This window comes from Cetorhinus maximus, chromosome 4 (assembly GCF_964194155.1).
Source record: "Cetorhinus maximus chromosome 4, sCetMax3.hap1.1, whole genome shotgun sequence".
Classification (NCBI taxonomy): domain Eukaryota; kingdom Metazoa; phylum Chordata; class Chondrichthyes; order Lamniformes; family Cetorhinidae; genus Cetorhinus; species Cetorhinus maximus.
In genome coordinates, this window is record NC_135882.1 from 132342295 (window position 1) to 132363395 (window position 21101).

Consider the following 21101-nt stretch of genomic DNA (forward strand, 5'->3'; position numbering starts at 1 on the left):
GGTAAGTAACGTTTGTGCCACATAAGTGCCAAATAATGACCACTTCCAACAGGAGACTGTCTAACCACCTCACCTTGATGTACAAAGAGATTATCATCACAATGCCGCACCAACAACACCTTTGGGTTCACTGTTGTCCAGAAACTTAACTGGATGAGCCACATAAATACTGTGGCTACACTACAATGCAGTACCTGAGAGTGTGATGGAGACAAATTCTATTATGGCTTTCAAAAGGGAATTGGGTAATTACCTGAAGAGAAAATAAAATACAGGGAAAAGGCAGGGGAGTGGAACTAGTTGGGTTGCTCTTGCAGAGACCAGCACAGACATGAGGGGCTTAATGGATTCTGTGTTCTAGCCATTCTCTGGTTCTATACAAAAGCAGGTCAGAGATGGTTTTCCATGCCAAGTAACTCATCTCCTGACTCCCCAAAAGCCTTTTCACCATCAACAAGGCACAAGTTGGGATTGTGATGGAATGGAAATGAAAAATGCTGGAAAAAACTCAGCAGGTCTGACAGCATTTGTGGAGAGAGATTAAGGTGGTGACATTAAGGATAGAAAGCAGATGCACCTCATCTTCCGATTAGGCACTTTACAGCCTTCCGGACTTAACATTGAGTTCAACAACTTCAGACCATAAACACGCTCCTCTATCCCCACCCCTTTTATATCCCCTTTTATCAATATTCGCTTTTATTTTTTCCACTTTTTAAAATTTTATAAATTTATTTTCATTTTTATTCATTGTTTTAACCCCACCTTTTAGCCTATTTTCGATCGTTTTTTCCCACCACCGTCCCGTCCCTCTCCCCCCCCCCCCCCCCCCCCCCCCCTCACCCCCACAAGGGTCACCTGTCATTTGCTCATGTTGTTCTTTCCAAAGTGCTTACCCTTGTCCAGCTATTATCACTTTCGATCCTTAATGTCACCATTAGCACCTCCTTTAGCCAGTACTACCTCCATTAACACCCCTTTTGGCCTTTTGTTTATGACATCTTTGGCAATCTCTCCTTTGCCTCTACCTATCACTGGCCTTCTATCCAGCTTTACCTGTCTCACCCCTCCTTAAACAGTATAAATTTCACCACATTTTTACTTAGCTCTGAAGAAGAGTCATATGGACTCGAAACATTAGCTCTGTCTTTCACTCCACAGATGCTATCGGATCTGCTAAGTTTTTCCAGCATTTTTTGTTTTTGTTTCAGATTTTCAGTATCTGCAGTATTTTGCCTTTATCATTGTGATAGAATACTTCCACTTGCCTGGATGAATGCAGCTCCAACAACACTCATTTTGCCATTGTAATCTGGGAATGTTGGATTGACATCATCATACTCCTCAATGCATATGTGGAAGTGAAAGCATATGTGATGAGGCAGGGTGTAATCTGGATCCACACGAACAGACTTTGAATATAGCTAATGGTATTTTCAATGGTTGGTAAGCGGCTGTGTCATGTTGTCCTGAGAAGGCTGAGAATCTTGGTTTGCTGGGGGTGAAAACAGATCGTTTGCAAGCAAAATGCTCATTGCAAAACAGGACTTGTGGTTCTTGGGAGAGGTTCGCAAGGCAAATCTTGTCAGTAACACTAGTCAAAACATGTGTTGGAAGCTAAGTGTTGGTGGCTTGGTACACTTTGATCCTGAGGAAGCGTCTGATTGTCTCTGGATAGAGAAAAGTGTGTTTCACTGACAACACAAAGGCAACGAACCATGAGCGTGGTATTTGGAATGAACTCTTGACTGGAACACCAAGTGTCATAGCTGTGGGAGCACGGATCATGTTGCCAGTGGCTCCATTGTCAATGGTCACTCAAACAGCATGATGCTCGAAAAATGTGTCTAAGTAGGGTGACCGACGAATCCGTACACTGAGTGCAGCTAATTTCAACAAAATATAAGCAGGTTTCTGATCCCCTTTGTCCAAACAAGCATCTGCGATGGCATCATCGAGAATAGAAGCTATCTGGCAGAAAGTTACACACGTGCTTACATAATGGGCCTGACACCTGTTATCTACGTGGAAGGAGTTACAGTGACTAGTCTTGTTAGGTGAGGGGGAAACTGGTGCTTCTGTAAGAAGGAAGTGGCAGCATGGAAAGCCTTGGCATCGGCAGATGTGTGAATCTCACCTGATAGTGAATCCAAGGCTTGGGAGATTTCTAGCTTGACTGATCCCAGTGTGCGTGACCTGAGCTTGGTGCTGTACCTCTGTGTCATTAGATGTGGTAGGCTAGAATCAATTAGTTTATCCCAATGTAGGACCACGATGTTTTCTAGTGAGGATGACATCTCCAGTAGATTGTGATTAACGAGCTCACCTTTCAGCAAAAGGTTATCCTCAAAAGAAGGACATCTGACGTTGATACAGATCTTCATGCCTTTCACCTGACTGCATTCTGAAATTAACCAGGTCTGAGAGGTGGGCAGCTGTGGCCTTGAAACCATAATGTAGGTGGATAGTGTGCCATATTGATGCCTTAGCTTTAGAGTTGCATGATATAATGGGGCAGTAATTTTTTATCTCCCCTAGCATCAAATCCAGTAAGTTCACCTTTTGTTGAGTGGTGAGTCCTGGAGATGTCCCATCGCTTTCTGTGTCTGAATCTATGAAGACGGTTACTCTTGGTTCTCTTCTCCCAGGTGAAACAGTCAACAAGGATGAGTCATAATCAAGTGTCAATGTATAGAATAGGTCTGATGCCAATGATCAAATGAATTCACCTTTTTGATCTTCCCTAAGCATCACTGCTTCAGTGCAAGAGGCCAGAGTTTCTGCTGTTACTGTACCATAATACTGTAGACTGCCACTTAGTCTGCAGAGGGGACCCTCGGTAATTTGCAGCATTGTTTGTTTCTCGACAAGTGCAGTTTCTACTGAGGTCCCAATGGTGAAGGTTGGTTACACAGGGGCCTTGGTCATTTTGAACCTGTTTAGCAAGGACCGCTCTCGCCCTGGCAGTTCAAAGCCTGCAATTCGACAGATGGGATTTGTCACGAAGAACTTGTCAGTGACTTCAGGTGTTTCCCATTCCTTGATCCAAAGAATGTCTGTTAGTAGATCCTGCTCAGGAAGGTTGCTCCATATGGGGGGAAATGGATCAGCGTTCACGTGCCCCCATCAGGCCCCCCTCTGGATGCAAATGATCCGACCAGCAGACTGAATTCCAAAAGAAACTTTCTGAACTCTAAAAGAGCCCCCTTTCGGAATCTCAATCTCCTCAGAAACAGCAGTCTCAACGCTGAGCAGCCCTCTGGCTTTATGGCAATAGGGCATGGTCTCTGAATCTTACAACTTAATGTTGAGGGCCTGTTGGCTGTCAGGCAAAACCTCAAAATTTCCTTTGTTGAGAAGCATGAAAACATTCAGACACTGCAACGCCAATAGGGTGTGTTTACTTTCAGGTTGGCACATAAACTGGATCACAATACCATCAGTATTTAGGTGAAAACATTGAGCTTTAATGCAACTACGAAATCTGACTGTACAATAAGCAACACAAAATGGCCACACTTGGGAACCAGCTCACATTCACAAGAGAGCGATAACAATAACCAGCGCCATTTTATGTTATGACCACAGCCGGTGTTAATTGCTGTGCAAACCAAGTCCCGGGGAAAACTTGGCTTACGGGCCATACCCTATTTTTTTGTATTTTGAAAACGAGAAGACAATATACTAATCTTAGCAGTAAGGGGTCAAGTAACACTTTTGGGATTTTAAAAATTAAAAGTTTTATTGACAAAAATAAAAGAAAACTTAAGTACACAAGATTACAATTACACCATTACAAAACATTCCCCCCAAAGTTCTCTACTTGGTCAAATCCACAAGTAAACACCTTCCAGGCAACACTCCCTCATAGATCAAAAACAAAAACAGAATTACCTGGAAAAACTCAGCAGGTCTGGCAGCATTGGTGGAGAAGAAAAGAGTCGACGTTTCGAGTCCTCATGACCCTTCAACAGAACTGAGTATAGTTAGGAGAGGGGTGAAATATAAGCTGGTTTAAGGTGGGCGGGGGGAGAGAGAAGTTGAGGGGGGAGGGGTGCTTGTAGGGACAAGCAAGCAGTGATAGGAGCAGATAATCAAAAGATGTCACAGACAAAAGGATCAAAGAGGTGTTGAAGGTGATATTATCTAAGAAAATGTGCTAATTAAGAATGGATGGCAGGACACTCAAGGTACAGCTCTAGTGGGGGTGGGGTGGAAAGACTGACAAGGTATTAGGTGGGAAAAGAAAAATTATATAAATTATTGAAAAAAACAAAAGGGAGGGGGAAGAAACAGGGTGGGGTTGGGGGGGAGGCAGTTTAAGATCTAAAGTTGTTGAATTCAATATTCAGCCCGGAAGGCTGTAAAGTGCCTAGTCGGAAGATGAGGTGCTGTTCCTCCAGTTTGCGTTGGGCTTCACTGGAATAATGCAGCAAGCCAAGGACAGATATGTGGGCAAGAGAGCAGGGTGGAGTGTTAAAATGGCAAGCGACAGGGAGGTTTGGGTCTTTGTTGCGGACAGACCGCAGGTGTTCTGCAAAGCGGTCGCCCAGTTTGCGTTTGGTCTCTCCAATGTAGTCAATGTAGCGGTCTCCTCCCCCCACCCCCACCCCCACCCCGTTTCTTCCCCCTCCCTTTTGTTTTTTTCAATAATTTATATAGATTTTTCTTTTCCCACCTATTTCCATTATTTTAAAACCAACAACTAATACCTTGTCAGTCTTTCCACCCCACCCCCACTAGAGCTGTACCTTGAGTGTCCTGCCATCCATTCTTAATTAGCACATTTTCTTAGATAATATCACCACCTTCAACACCTCTTTGATCCTTTTGTCTGTAACATCTTTTGATTATCTGCTCCTATCACTGCTTGCTTGTCCCTACAACCACCCCACCCCCCTCAACTTCTCTCTCCCCCTGCCCACCTTAAACCAGTTTATATTTCACCCCTCTCCTAACTATACTCAGTTCTGTTGAAGGGTCATGAGGACTCGAAACGTCGACTCTTTTCTTCTCCACTGATGCTGCCAGACCTGCTGAGTTTTTCCAGCTAATTCTGTTTTTGTTTTGGATTTCCAGCATTCGCAGTAGTTTTTTGTTTTTAACTCCCTTATAGATGTCTACTATGAAATTCCGCAATATTACACAAGGCAACCTGCTGTAGCTTCAATAAAGGCATACCACATGACCTTTACCCTCTTTCACACTGCAGTGGAATCCATTTCAGAATAAGACTGCTTCTTGCAGCCCAAGATTTTTCTGGCTTGACTGGATTGTTGATTCAAACTGCATCCTCTCCCAGCCCAGAGCTTCAGCCATAGCTCAACAGCTCCAGATATCTCCACTTATCACTATAGCTCCAGCTTAACAGCTACTCTAAAATACCTTTTCTCCCTTTCATCTCAGTTCCATTGTTCTCACACCTCTTTGAAACTCAAACCCTTCCAAATATAAGATCTTTTCATGTTTCCATTTTGTCTTTGCTTTCAGGTCAATAAAATATAATATCCCCACTACTGTTTACTCATGGGACTCCTGCAAGATGCAAACATGTTTCTTTGTACCTCTGAACTCCCTTGATATTCAAACTTATTTTATTTTAAATATTTTAAAATATTCTCAACTTATCTAAAAATGCAAATGTTAGATTTAACCTATTTACTTGTACCTCTAACAACATCTCTATCCTTTTCATGTCACAACCACCCCCCCCCCCACCTCCCACAACCTAAATCCTATCAATCTCTTGCCCAGCTTAATTAAATACCACACACACACACACAGACTTTGCCGTCTTTACAGAATAACACAATGTTCCCCAAAACATTTGTAAAAATCCATTCTCATATTATGCACCATAATTTGGTGTTCTGAGGGCCTTCCCAGCACGTCAGAATCTGCCACAGATTGAGTTGGAAGTTGACGCCTCTAATTTGTCCTTACCTTTGCCCCATAGAGTGATCTGAATAGAGCAGTGGGATGCTGCAAGGAAAGGTCTATGTTGTCTTTCTGGATGATTTAATTAAGATGGACTGAATGGTCTTCCTTACTCTAAATTATTGAGGTATCCTTGAAGCGATGGAAGGATTCAGAGACTGATTAACACTCCTTACATTGCAGTAACCGTTTTTATTGCCTGCACATATGGTGTGGTAGTACTATATAACAGGAGAATTTATGGGGATTCTCATAAACCACCGAATATCCTACCAGATGGCAGCCCAGAATGGAGAGCCTGAGAACTGGCCTCCAAACGCCACAAGGGGGCGGTTGGAACTCTGCCCCTTCTGACAAAGGCGAGGAATTCTCGCCGTAACCAACCCGTCGTTACCTGATTCTGCCGCCAGGGGATGCGATTGGCTCATTGTCGGAGTTCGTGGTTGCAGGTCCATCTTGCCGGCTGTTCGTTGTCTCTCCGCGAAGTCCTGGAGCCGGCTGGGGCTGTGCTTCCTCACCGAGATGGCGGTGGTCGGCTCTTTCAGACTGTTGCGGTTCTTAGCGAGGAGGCTCTGCCTGTTGAGACACCCCAGCTCTGAGCCATGGGCCCCGGTTGCACTTCCAGTCTCTGTCTGGCACTCGGAATGGGACTGCGGCCAGACTGCAGGAATGAGCCGGTTGAGAGACACAACGAGTCAAACGCAGCAGCAGCCGGACCCCGGGGACGAGGAGGAACAGCCGCTGGCAGCAGGGACGGGCAGGCAGCAAGGTGGGAGCTAACCGAGGCCAAACTCCAACCTTCAGCCTCTGCTCTGTATACAAGCAGGCAAAAAAAAATCATGTTTATAATATTACATTAGTGAAACATCAAATTATCAAACATAGAGTCATAGAGGTCGACAGCACAGAAAAAGGCCCTTCGGCCCATAGAGTCTGCACCAGTCAAACAAGTACCTAACTATTCTAATCCCATTTTCCAGCACTGGGCCCATAGCCTTGTATGCCATGACATCGCAAGTGCACATCCAAATACTTCTTAAATGTTATAAGGGTTTCTGCCTCTACCACCCTTTCAGGCAGTGAGTTCCAGATTTCCACCACCCTCTGGGTGAAAAAATTCTTCCTCACATCCCGTCTAAACCTCCTGCCCGTTAACTTAAGTCTATGCCCCCTGTTTACTGATCCCTCCACCAAGGGGAAAAGTTCCTTCCTGTCTACCCTATCTATGCCCCTCATAATTTTATACACCTCAATCATGTCCCCCCACCGCCGCCCCCCCCAAATCTCCTCTGCTCCAAGGAAAATAAGCCCAGTCTATCCAATTTCTCCTCATAACTAAAACTCCCTAGCCCAGGCTTTTTATCATCCTGGTAAATCATCTCTGCACACTCTCTAGTGCAATCACATTCTTCCTATAATGTGGATTCCAGTACTGCACACAATAGTCTAGCTGTGGCCTAACCAGCGTTTTATACAGTTCCAGCATAACCTCCCTGCTCTTATATTCTATGCCTCGGTTAATAAAGGCAAGTATCCCAAATGCCTTCTTAACCACCTTAACTACCTGTTCTGCTACCTTAAGGGACCGGTGGACATGCACACCAAGTTCCCTCTGATCCTCGGTACTTCCCAGGGTCCTACCATTCATCGTGTATTACTATGCCTTGTTTGTCCTGCCTAAGTGTATCACCTCACACTTATTTGGATTAAATTCCATTTGCCACTGATCAGCCTGTCTATCTCCTTCTGTAATCTAAGGCTATCTTCCTCACTATTTACCACCCCACCAATTTCCGTGTCATCCGAGAACTTACTGATCAACCCTCCTACATTCAAGTCTAAATCGTTTATATATACCCCAAACAGCAAGGGACCCAACACTGATCCCTATGGAACCCCACAGGACACAGGCTTCCAGTCACAAAAACACCCCTCGACCATCACCCTCTGCTTCCTGCCACTCAGCCAATTTTGGATCCAAATTGCCTTGGATCCCATGGGCTCTTACCTTCGTTATCAGTCTCCTATGCAGGACCTTATCAAAAGCCTTGCTGAAGTCCAAGTAGACTACGTCAAATGCATTGCCCTCATCTACACACCTGGTCACTTCTTTGAAAAATTCAATCAAATTGGTCAGACATGACCTCCCCTTGACAAAACCATGCTGACTGTCCTTGATTAACCCCTGCCTCTCTAAGTGTAGAATAATTCTGTCCCTCGGAATTGCTTCCAATAGTTTCCCCACCACTGAGTTTAGACTGACTGGCCTGTAGTTCCCTGGTTTATCCTTTCCTCCCTTGAATAACGGTATCACATTGGCTGCCCTCCAGTCCTCTGGCACCTCTCCTGTGGTTAGGTATTGAAAATTATTGCCAGCACTACTGCTATCTCCTCCCTTGCCTCACTTAACAGCCTGGGATACATTTCATCCGGGCCTGGAGATTTATCTACTTTTAAGCCTGCCAGACTGCTTAGAACCTCCTCCCTTTCTATGCTAATTTCTTTAATTGTATCACAGTCCTTTGTCCTGACTTCTATGCCCACGGTGTCCCCCTCAGCCGTGAACACCGACACAAAGTATTCATTTAGAACCCTACCTACGTCTTCTGGCTCCACACACAAATTACCACTATGGTCCTTAATGGGCCTTACTCTTCCCCTAGTTGTCCTCTTACTCTTAATGTACTTGTAAGATAACTTTGGATTTTCCTTTAATTTACCTGCCAATGGTTTTTCATGTCCCCTTTTTGCTCTCCTAATTTCCTTTTTAAGTTCCCCCCTACACATTCTGTACTCCTCTAGGGCTTCTGCTGTTTTGAGCCCTCGGTATCTACCATAAGCCTCCCCTTTTCTCTTTATCCAATCCTATATATCCCTCGACATCCAGGGTTCCCTGGATTTGTTGGTCCCACCCTTTATCTTTACTGGAATATGTTGGCCCCGTACTCTCCCTATTTCCTTCTTGAATGAGTCCCACTGCTCTGACACAGATTTACCTAAAAGTAGCTGCTCCCAGTCCACTCTGGCCAAATCATGTCTGATCTTATTAAAATCGGCCTTCCCCCAATTTAGAACTCTGATTTCTGGCCCGTCCTTGTCCTTTTCCATAACAACCTTGAGTCTAACGGAGTTATGATCACTATCTGCAAAATGCTCCCCCACTGATACCTCTACCACTTGCCTGACTTCATTCCCTAAAATTAAGTTCAGGACCGCCCCCTCTCTTGTAGGACCTTCTACGTACTGGCTTAAAAAGCTCTCCTGGATGCATTTTAAGAATTCTGCTCCCTCTAAACCTATCACACTATGACTAACCCAGTTAATGGTGGAGAAGTTGAAATCCCCCACTATTACAACCGTATTATTTTTACACTTCTCTGAAATTTGCCTACATATCTGCTCTTCTATTTCTCTCTGACTGTTTGGGGGCCTATAGTACACTCCCAGCAACGTGATTACTCTTTTTTTGTTTTTCAGTTCTACCCATATGGCTTCATTTGAGGAGCCTTCTAAGATTTAATTCCTCCTTATTGCTGTAATTGATTCCTTGATCAATATTGCGATACCCCTCCTTTTTTACCTCCTTCCCTGTCTCACCTGAAGACCCTATATCCTGGAATATTGAGCTGCCAATCCTGCACTCTCTCAACCATGTCTCTGTGACAGCAATTACATCATACTTCCATGTGTTAATTTGTGACCTCAACTCATCTGTCTTATTCATCAGACTCCTTGCATTAAAATAAATACCATCCAACCTTGCCAAACTCCCTTGTGCCTTAACTGGCCTACAATTTCTATTTCTACTATAAACACAAAAGCATGATATCCATTAAAGTATTAAACTAAATATAAAGGTATAATTGGATTAGAAGTAGTTCAGAAAAGGTTCACTTGAATCATTGCTGGGATGAACAACTTATTGGATGAAAGGTTGGGCCTATACCCTTTGGAGTTTAGAAGAATGAGAGGTGATCTTATTGAAACATTAGATCTTGAGGGGACTGGAGAGGGTAGATAGCTGGGGGGATGTTTTGTGTTGTGGGGGAAACTAGAATTTGGGGACATAGTTGAAGAATGAGAGGTCTCCTCTTTAAGACAAATGAGAAAGTTTTTTTTCTCTGAGGGTCATCAGAGTATGGAATTCTCTTCCCCATAAGGTAGTCGAGGCTCTGTCTTTAAATTTATTCAAGGCTGAGTTAGATAGATTTTTGTTAGACAAGAGAGTCGAGGGTTATGAGGAGCAGACAGGAAAGTGGAGCTGAGCACAACCAGATCAGCCCTGATCTTATTGAATGGTGGAGTAGGCTCGAAGGGCTGAATGGTCCACTCCTGAATAAAACTCCTAAGTTTTATGTTCCTAAATATCCACCTGAACTAAAGTAAATATTCAAATAAATTCAATGGTGTCCTGAATAAGGGATTGACGATGCATTTTGGTAGGAAAACTGATGAGAGGTAATATAAAGTCGCAGTTTTAACTGGGGTGCAGGACAATTTGAGTTTAAGAAGTCATACAGGACACTTGGCTTTACAAACTGAGGCATCAAAAACAAAAGCAAGGAAGTTATGCAAAACCTTTATAAAACATTAGTTAGGCTCCAGCTGGAGCATTGTGTACTGAGTTTTGGGCTGAATGCAGCACAGAAGCTACCTCTTCTGTACTTGCTCCTGGAACAAACTATCCCCCAATTTACTTGCAACTGTACTTTCAACATCACAATTGTCTAGCCTTTGGTCCTTCATTTGTCACAATATTCCTCCAGCTACTGATGTACTCAATCACATCCACACTTGCCCCTTTGAGGCCCTCATCCCCAATGAAACCATCACTTTCTCTCCCTAGCTGTTGCCCTGTTACAACCCTCATCTCTGCTCCCTTAAGTCCAAGGAACATAAACTTGAAAGGGTATGGTGGTTAATGTGTTTAGCCATTCACTGCTGGATGTGGCTGCACCATATGAAGCATTTTCGGGTCCTGCTCTCATCTGCCAAAACTGTTCACTTTCCAGGATCGTCCTCGAAAGGAAAGATAACTCTGGCTTTTCTCTCCTGCAGGGGAGAAAAAGGAGTCTTAAACTCCCCTGTCACCATTCTTACTGCCAAAATAAAGTCGGAGGAGCTAATGGACTTCTTTGTTACTAAATTCAAGACCATCCGATCTGCTGCTTCCTTCCCTTCCACTATCCTACAGGACCAAATTTCCTTTACAGTTCCTGTATGCCCTAGCCCTGAACTTGAATCTTTCTATAGTTTCACTCCTATCCCCCCACATGCTCTCTTTGAACTCATCTTGGCCACGAGACTCATCTCCTCCTCCCTCCACCCTATTCCCACTAGATTGCAGACTACCCAACTACCCTTCCTGATCTGATGTTAGCCAATGTTAGTTCTCTTATCAGGTGTCGTCCCCCTCTTTAAATCTGTTGTCGTTGCCCCTTTCCTCAAAAAGACCAACCGTTGATCCCACCATCCATGTAAACCACTGCCACATCTCTAACCTCATTCCTCTCAAATCCTTGAACATGATGTCGCCTTCCAAATTCATGCCCATTGTTCCTGGAGCTCCAAGTTTGAAGCCCTCCAAACAGGTTTCCGCCCCTGGCAATGTACCTCAATAGCTCTTATCAAAGTCACAAATGACATCATGTGTGTCTATGACAAAGGTAAACTATCTCTTCCCGACTTGTCTGCAGCCTTTGACACAGCTGAATACACCATCCTCCTCCAACACCTCACAACTATTATCCAGTTGGGTGGGATTGCGCTCACCTGGTTCCATTCTTATCTACCTAATTGTAGCCAGTGTATCACTCGCAATCACTCTGTTCCTTCTCCTGCACAGTCACCGCTGGTGTTCCCTAGGGATCTGTCCTTGGCCTTTTTCCCATCTACATGTTGCCCCTCAGTGACGTCATCCAAAAGCACAGTGTTCATGTTCACATGTACACTGACGACACCCAAGTCTACCTCACCACCATCTCTCTCACCTCTCGCATTGTTGCTAAATTATCAGACTGCTTATCCGACATCCAATACTTGATTAGCCGAAATTTCCTTCAGTTAAATAGGGAAAGGCTGAAGCCAATTTCCCTCGCCCCCGCTCCAAACTCCGTTCCCTCATTACCAACTTCATCCTTCTCCCTGTTTGAGGCTAATCAGACTGTTCACAACCTTGGTGTCATATTTGACCCGGAGATGAGCTTCCGACCATTTATCTGCACCATCTCTAAGACCGTCTAATTTCACCTCCTTAACATCGCCTGATTTCAATCCTGCATCAGCTCATCTGCAGGTGAAGCCCTCAGCCTTTGTTACCTCTAAACTCGACTACCCTTTCTACCCTCTGTAAACTTGAGGTCATCCAAAATTCTGCTGCCCATGTCTTTACTCGCACCAAGTCCCACTCCCCTATCACTCCAATGCTTGCTTACCTACATTGCCTCCTGGTCAAGCAATGCCTTGGTTTTAAAACTCTCATCCTTGTTTTCAAATCCCCCTCATGACCTTGCCCTTCCCTATCTCTATAATCTCCTCCAACCTCTCAACCCTTTGAGATAACTGGGTTTATCTAATTCTGGCACCATGTGCATCCCCAATTTTAATTGCTGCACTATTTGTGGCTGCACCTTCAGTTGCCTCAGACCTAAGCAGACCTCTGTTCTGGAATCTGCCCCCTAAACCTTTCCTACTCTCTCCCTCTCGTTCTAACTTTAAGACGCCACTCCTGACTTAACTTATGGCCATCTGACCTAATATTGCTTTATCTGCAGTGTTTAATATTGCTTTATAACACTTCTGTGAAGCACCCTGGGATGTTTTATGATGTTAAAGGAGCTATGTAAATATAAGTTGTTGATTCTGTAATCATTAAATACTTTATTAAATAGTACTATTAAATTAGATTCAGATGTCTGTTTAAAGGATATAAAAGCTAGTATCAGTGAAAGGAACCATGAAGCTGTCAGATTGTCTTAAAATACCAACTGATTTACTAATGTCTTTTCGAGAAAAACTTTTGTCCTTACCCAGCCTGAATCCAGTCCCACACCAACTTGGTTGATTCTTCACTGTCCTCTGAAGTGGTCTAACAAACTACTCAGTTCAGTTAAGAAGGTAGCCTGCCATCGCCTTCTCAGGGCAACAAATGATGGCCTAGTCAGTGATGCCCACATCCTGAGAACAAATTTTTAAGAAGTAATTGAGTAAACAGTAACAATGCATTAATAAACCCTAATTAAGGATTAACTCGTAATTTTTTTCTTCATTTTAATTTGTTCATGGGTTGTGGGTACCACTGGCTAGGCCAGCATTTAATACCCAACCCTATCAGAGGGCATTTAAGAGTCAACCACATTATCGTGGGTCTGGACTCACATGTAGGCCAGACAGCAGATTTTCTGCCCTAAAGGGCATTAGTGAACCAGGTGGGTTTTTTGGGCAATCTGCAATGGTTGCATGGTTATCATCAGACTTTTAATTCATATTTTTATTGAAGTCAAATTTCACCATCTGCCATGGTGGTATTCAAACCCAGGTCCCCAGAACATTACCCTGGGTCTCTAGAATACTAGTCCAGTGACAATACCACTACGCCACCGCCTCCCCTTGATTTTTGTAATTTGATATGAGTTAAAAGACTCAATAATGAGGGGTACAGACAGGTGTTTCTGTGACTGCAGACATGACTCCAGGATGGTGTGTTGCCTCCCTGGAGCCAGGGTCAAGGATGTCACGGAATAGCTGCAGGGCATTCTGAAGGGGGAGGGCGAACAGCCAGAAATTGTGGTTCACATTGGTACCAACAACATAGGTGGAACGAGGGATGAGGTCCTGCAGCAAGAATTTAGGGAGCTGGGTAGCAGATTGAAAAGCAGGACCTCAAATGTTGTCATGGATTACTCCCAGTGTCACGTGCTAACAAGTATAGGAATAGACGGATAGAGTAGAGGAATGCGTGGCTGAAGAATTAGTGCAGGAGGGGCAGCTTTAGATTCCTGGATCACTGGGTCCGTTTCTAGGGAAGGTGGGACCTGTACAAGTTTGATGGGTTGCACCTAAACCGGAACAGGATCAACATCCTTGCGGGGGGGGTTTGCTGGTACTTTTGGTGGGAGTTTAAACTAATTTGGCAGGGGGATAGGATATGGAGTGGAGGTATAGTAGAGGGTGATGCACAGACAAGTATAGAAGAAAAACCAAGTCAGCCTGGAAGGCAGCGCGTATATAGTCAAGTGAAAGCACATGTTAAGGGAGCATGACAAGGCTGGATAGCATTTATTTTAATGCAAGGTGTCTTGCGAGTAAGGCAGATGAGTTGAGGGTATTGATTAACACATGGGGATATGATATCATTGCGATCACAGAGACATGGTTGGTGGAGGGGCAGGACTGGCAGCTCAATATTCTGGGGTATAGAATCTTCAGGCAAGACGGAGGGTGGATGTAAAAGAGGAGGTGGTGTCACAATATTGATCAAGGAGTCAATACTGCAATACGGAGGGATGATATGTTAGAAGGTTCCTCAAATGAGGCCATATGGGTAGAACTTAAAAACAAAAAGGGGGCAATCACATTGCTGGGAGTGTACTGTGGACTCCCGAACAGACAGATAGAAGGGCAGATATGTAGACATATCTCAGAAAAGTGTAAAAATAATAGGCTAATAATAGGGGATTTCAACTTTCCCAATATTAATTGGGATAGACAAAGTGTGAAAGGCTTAGAAAGGGCAGAATTCTTAAAATGTATCCAGGATGTAGAAAGTCCTACAAGAGAGGGGATGGTGCTGGACCTAGTTTTAGGGAACGAAGCCGAGTAAGTGGTAGAAGTGTTAGTGGGGGAGCATGTTGGTGATAGTGACCATAACTCAGTAAGCTTTAAAGTAGTTATGGAAAAGGACAAAGATGAGCCGGAAATAAAGGTTCTGAATTGGGGGAAGGCCAATTTTAAGATGATAAGACGGGATCTGGCCAAAGTGGACTGGGAGCAGCTACTTGTAGGAAAATCTACATCAGAGCAGTGGGAGTCATTCAAAAAGGAAATAGTGAGAGCTCAGGGCCAACATGTTCCCGTAAAGGTAAAGGGTGAGACCAACAAGTCCAAAGAACCCTGAATGTTGACGAATGTATAGGATTGGATAAGGTAAAAAAGGGAAGCTTATGGTAGATACCAAGGGCTCAAAACAGCGGGAAGCCCGAGATAAGTATTGAAAGTGCAGGGGGTTACTTAAAAAAGGAATTAGGAGAGCGAAGAGGGGGTATGAAAAAACACTGGCTGGTAAAATAAAGGAAAATCCAAATATAAGTACATTAGGGGCAAGAGGATAACCAGGGAAAGAGTGATATACTGTGATATACTTGAACAAATTAGCATTGAGAGGAAGTATTAGCAGTTTTAGTGGGCTTAAAAGTGGATAAATCCCCAGGCCCCGATGAGATGTATCCCAGGCTGCTGTGGGAGACAAGGGAGGAGATGGCAGGGGCCTTGGCATTAATTTTCAAATCCTTTCTGGCCACAGGAGAGGTGCCAGAGGACTGGAGGACAGCAAATGTGGTACCATTATTCAAGAAGGGTGGTAGGGATAAACCAGGGAACTATAGGGCAGTGAGTCTAACATCAGTGGTCGGGAAACATTGGAAAAAATTCTGAGGGACAGAATTAATCTCCACTTTGAGAGGCAAGGATTAATCAAGGATAGTCAGCATGGCTTTATCAGGGGGAGATCCTGTCTAACAAATTTGATTGAATTTTGTGAGGAGGTGACTAGGTGTGTAGATTACAGTAGTGCAGTTGATGTAGTTTACATGGACTTCAGTAAGGCTTTTGACAAGGCCTTGCATAGGAGACTGGTCAAGAAGGTAAGAGCCCATGGGATCCAGGACAATTTGGCATATTGTCTTTGTGGCAGGAGGCAGAGGGTGATGGTCGAAGGTTGTTTTTGTGACTGGAAGCCTGTGCCCAGTGGCGTACTGCAGGGTTCAGTGCTGGGTCCCTTGCTGTTTGCAGTGTTACATTAATGATCTAGATATGAATGTAGGAGGAATGATGAGTAAGTGTACAGATGACACGAAAATTAATGGTGTGGCAAATAAAGAGGAGGAAAGCCTTAGACTACAGGACAATATGGACAGACTGGTCAGATGGGCAGAACAGTGGCAAATGGAATTTAATCCTGAAAAGTGTGAAGTGATGCATTTTGAGAGGACTAACAAGACAAGGGAGTACGCGATGAATGGTAGGACCCTAGGAAGTACAGAGGGTCAGAGGGGCCTTGGTGTACATGTCCATAGATCCTTGAAGGCAGCAGGACAGGTAGATAAGGTGGTTAAGAAGGCATATGGGATACTTGCCTTAATTAGTCGAGGCATTGAATAGAAGAGCAGGGAGGTTAAGGTGGAGCTGTATAAAGTGTTGGTTAGGCCACATCTGGAGCACTGTGTGCAGTTCTGGTCACCACACTATAGGAAGGATGTAATTGCAGTGGAGAGGGTGCAGAGGAGATTCACCAGGATGTTGCCTGGGCTGGAGTGTTTCAACTATGAAGAGAGACTGGATAGGTTGGGGGTGTTTTCCTTAGAGCAGAGAAGGCTGAGGGAGGACCTGATTGAGGTGTACAGAATTATGAGGGGCATAGATAGGGTCGATAGGAAGAAACATTTCCCCTTAGTGTGAGGAAAATGTTTTTCACCCAGAGGGTGGGGGGCGTCTGGAACCCACTGCCTGAAAGGGTGGTAGAGGCGTGAACCCTCACAACATTTAAGAAGCACTTAGGTGAACACTTGAAATGCCACAGCATACAAGGCAATGGGCCAAGTGCTGGAAAATGGGATTAAAGTGGATAGGGGCTTGATGACTGGTGTGGACATGATGGGCCAAAGGGCCTCTTTCTGTGCTGTAAAGCTCTGACTCTATAACTCTTTATGCACTAATTTATTAATAAATAGCAACTGAGTTATTATCTGCAATGTTGCCAGGAGCAGTCAACATCAAGAAATCCTAGCAGTGAGGTAGGTGGTTGTGGTGCAGAGGGGCAAGAATTGGAAATCTAATGTGAACCTTTCTTTTGTATGATTTCCTATGTTCTAGACTCTGTGCTGACCCAACCAACTTCAACTGTGATCAGTCAGACTGCTGTTGGCTGCCCTTGGGTTGGGTTGGTGTGATGAGGAAGGAAGGGAATGGACCAGGGTTTTCATTATTATCACTTTCCAATGACAGAGCAAGTGCATCTTTAGATGTTGGGTGAAAGCAAGGTCAGGATAGCCTGTGAGCTCCCCCCAGAGCTCAGCATCTGTAGCCACACCTTGCATAATGGTCACTTGGGTGATGGTGATCTGTGTCTGGTGATCTGTTCCACAGCCAGCTGTTGCCTCATGGAGAGGGGAGAAAAAAATGATTGTCCCAGGTCTTTAGGACCTTGATAATGGCTGGCATACTGAATCTAACTAAACCTGTTGTTTCAGATTTACAGGCTCTGCTCCAGGAATTTCCACAGCCTAAGGGCCTGCTGGCTCAGGTTATGCAGCGAGCTCTAAAGGTTTCTGATGTGAAGGATCACATTATCTACAAATCGTTTGATGGACACATTAAAGTAAGGGTTATCTAGTGTTTATTTTTCCATTTAATTTTGGCAAATTATCTATGATCAGTTCAGCCTTGGCACTTCTACTGTGGTAAGGACAAATGGGCAGGCTTCCTGATTCCACAACCCCAGCTGTGCAACCCTACAGCATGCACTAGAGTTATTGAATTAATACTCTACAGATCTGCATAATAATCCAGAGAATTTGAGTGAAAATCCCTCTAAGGCAGGTTTAGAATCTGAATTCAGTCAAAATAAAATCTGAAAATAAAAAACTGCTATCAGTAAAAAGTGACTATGGAGCTATCAGAAATACAACTGGCTCATTTAATGAAGGAAACCTGCTGACCTTACCTGGTTTGGCCCAATTGTGACTCCAGTTCCACTCCAGCAGGCTAATTTATAGTTCTAAAGTGAGCTAATAAGCTACTCAGTTGTATCTCTAGGGATAGCTAATAAATGGCTTTGACAGTAATGCCCACACCCTGAGAATGAATAATTAAAAAAAAGAAAATGACCCCAAGGTGTCTTGTCTTACTATCTACATAGAGATCTTTTAGTATCTTAGAAGGAGGCTATTCAGTCCATCGTGCCCTAGCTGACTTTTTAACAGAACTTCCTAATTAGTCCCACCCCCTTACTCTTTCCCCATAGCTCTACAAAATTTTCCTCTTCAAGTATACATCCAATTCCCTTTTGAAAACTAATAATGAACCAACTCCCACCACCATCATCCCATGAGAAATAGTTCATCACATTCTCAGTTGGTGAGATTCAAACTGGGGATTGAGTGACATGGATATTGTATTGATTTCTGCACGATGCTTGATGTTGATGCTATAGCATTTATGCATCTCTACTTTTGCCCCTCCTACCCCAGATCACCATGGACACATTGTGTTGTTGGCTGAATGAACTGGGCTCTGCTAGAAGCCTGTAAGCATGCTGACAATTGTTCATAGACAGTGAAATGAGGTCTGGGATAAGGCAACCTGTGTTATTTGTCAGCTCTTCAAAGCAAAAATGATCACTGCTGCTCACTAGCCGATGCCTGCAACTCGAGGTCAATTGTTGAGTGGGATCTAATGGCGCTAAATGCTACCCTTTGATTGGTCTCATTCTTTTTTTTTGCTGTGTTTCTCCCCAATTTCTGAGGCTCTGACCTTTTCTGGAAACAGTTCCACAAATGCCACTTAGACTTTTGTGCCTTGCCCAAGTGGCTGCTTTTCCCGCGTGAACCAAAAAAGGGTTGTTGGTATGGTGTATTACATGGTATTACATGTATTTGGAGCCCAGACACAGTCTCAGCAGATCCACACCAGTGTTCCAGTGTTTACGCTCCATGTGAGCATTTTCCCATGCTACTTTATATGACCCCATTAACACATCCTTTTATTTCATTCTTCTTAATGCCTTTATTTTGCTTTTCTTCAAATGCATCTGTGCTTTCACCTTGCCTATTCCTTGTGCAAATGAGTTCCACATTCTAACCACACTCTTGAGTAAAGAAGTTTCTCTTGAGTTTTCTGTTGGATTTAAGAGTGATTATCTGGTCCTCCTTGCTAATTGAAACACCTTATATTTGTCTACCTTATAAAACATTTAATATTAAAGACCTTTATTGTCGCCCCTTGGTGTTTTTTGTTCAATTTTTCCTGATAGATATAACTTCAGTTTTGGTATCATTCTAGTAAATCTGTTTTGCATCTTCTGTTGTACCTCTATATCCTTTTTATAATATGGTAACCAGAACTGATCACTGTACTATATTCCAAGTGTAGGCTAACCAAGGTTAGAATCATAGAATGGTTACAGTGCGTAAGGAGGCCATTCAGCCCATTGTATCCTTTGCAACAGCAACTCAGCCAATCCCATTCTCCCGCCTTTTTCCCATAGCCCTACAATTTTTTTCTCTTCAGATAATTATCCAATTCTCTTTTGAAAGCCACAACTGAATCTGTCTCCGCCGCACTCTCAGGCAGTACATTCCAGACCCTAACCGCTTGCTGTGTTTAAAAAAATGTTTTTCCTCATGTCATCTTTGCCATTTATCTTAAATTGGTGTCCTCTGGTTCTCGACCCTTTTCCCAACAGGAACAGTTTCACTCTATTCTGTCAAGACCTCTCATGATTTTGAACACCTCTATCAAATCTCCTCTCAGCCTCTTCTATAAGGAGAACTGCTGCAGCTTTTTCTAATCTATCCCCATAACTGAAGTTTCTCTTCCCTGGAACTATTTTCATAAATCTTTTCTGGGGAGGCAGTGGTGTATTGGCATTGTCACCAGATTAATACTCCGGATACCCAGGGTAATTCTCTGGGGACCAGGGCTCGAATGCCAGCACAGCAGATGGTGAAATTTGAATTCAATAAAAAAATCTGGAATTAAGAGTCGAATGATGACCATGAAACCATTGTCGATTGTCGTTCAAACCCATCTGGTTCACTAATGTCCTTTAGGGGAGGAAATCTGGCCTACATGTGGCTCCAGACCCACAGGAATGTGGTTGACTCTTAAATGCCCTCTGAAATGGCCCAGCAAGCCACTCAGTTCTCAAGGGTAATTAGGGATGGACAATAATTGCTGGCACAACCAGTGACGCCTACGTCCCATGAACTGATATATTAAAAAATCCCTTTTTGTACTCTATGCCCCTATTTATAAAGCTCAGGATCTTGTATGCCTTCTTAACCACTTTCAGAACCTGCCTTGCCACCTTCAATGACTTGTACACATATATCCCAGGTCCCTCTGCTCCTGCAGCCCCCTTAGAATTGTATCCTATATTTTATATTGCCTCTCCTCATTCATCCTCCTAAAATGCATCACTTCAGACTTCGCTGCATTTAATTTCATCTGCCACTTGTCTGCCTATTCCACCAGCCTGTCCATGTTCTCTTGAAGTCCATCACTATCCTCCTCACAGTCCACAATACTTCCAAGTTTTGTGTCATCTGCAAATTTTGAAGCTGTGCCTTGCACACCCAAGCTAGACCAAGACAGATCAAGAAAAGTAGTGAGCCTAACACTGACCCCCATTGAAAACCTTCCTCTAGTCCAAATGACTTGGGAAGCACCCTCTTCCTTGGTAAAGACAGATGCAAAGTACTCATTTGCTACCTCAGCCATCCCCTCTGCCTTTATGCGCAAATCTTCTTTTTGGTCCCTAATCAGCCCCACTACTTTTAACCACTGTTTTACTATTTATATTGCTAAAGATGATTTTTGGATTGCCTTTTATGTTAGCTGCCAGTCTCTTCTCTCATTCTCTTTGCTTCTCATTTCTTTTTTTCACTTCCCTCTGAACTTTCTACATTTAGCCTGTTTCCCACTTGTAGTATCAACCTGATATCTGTCATATACACCTTTTTTCTGCTTTATCTTACCCTTCATCTCTTTCATCATCCAGGGAGCTCTGGCTTTGTTTGAGCCACCATTTCCTCTCATTGGAACGTACCTTGACTGTATCTGAACCATCTCCTCTTTAAAGACAGCCCATGGTTCCATTACAATTTGCTGGTCAGCCTTTGATTCCAATTTACCTGGGACAGATCTGTTCCACCCCATTGAAATTGGCC

At 43.7% G+C, this 21101-nt stretch overlaps 1 protein-coding gene across 2 annotated transcripts in view; it reads left to right on the forward strand.

The window, feature by feature from the left end:
- The first annotated feature begins 6454 nt into the window (after positions 1-6454).
- The window catches only part of dhx30 (DEAH (Asp-Glu-Ala-His) box helicase 30), a 125440-nt gene continuing 110793 nt past the window's right edge, over positions 6455-21101 (forward strand). For both annotated transcript variants that reach the window (XM_078540847.1, XM_078540848.1), the window contains exons 1-2: positions 6455-6706; positions 17403-17530. In XM_078540847.1, coding sequence (XP_078396973.1) covers positions 6460-6706; positions 17403-17530 — 375 coding nt within the window. In that variant the 5' untranslated portion in view covers positions 6455-6459. The remainder of the gene's footprint in view (positions 6707-17402; positions 17531-21101) is intronic.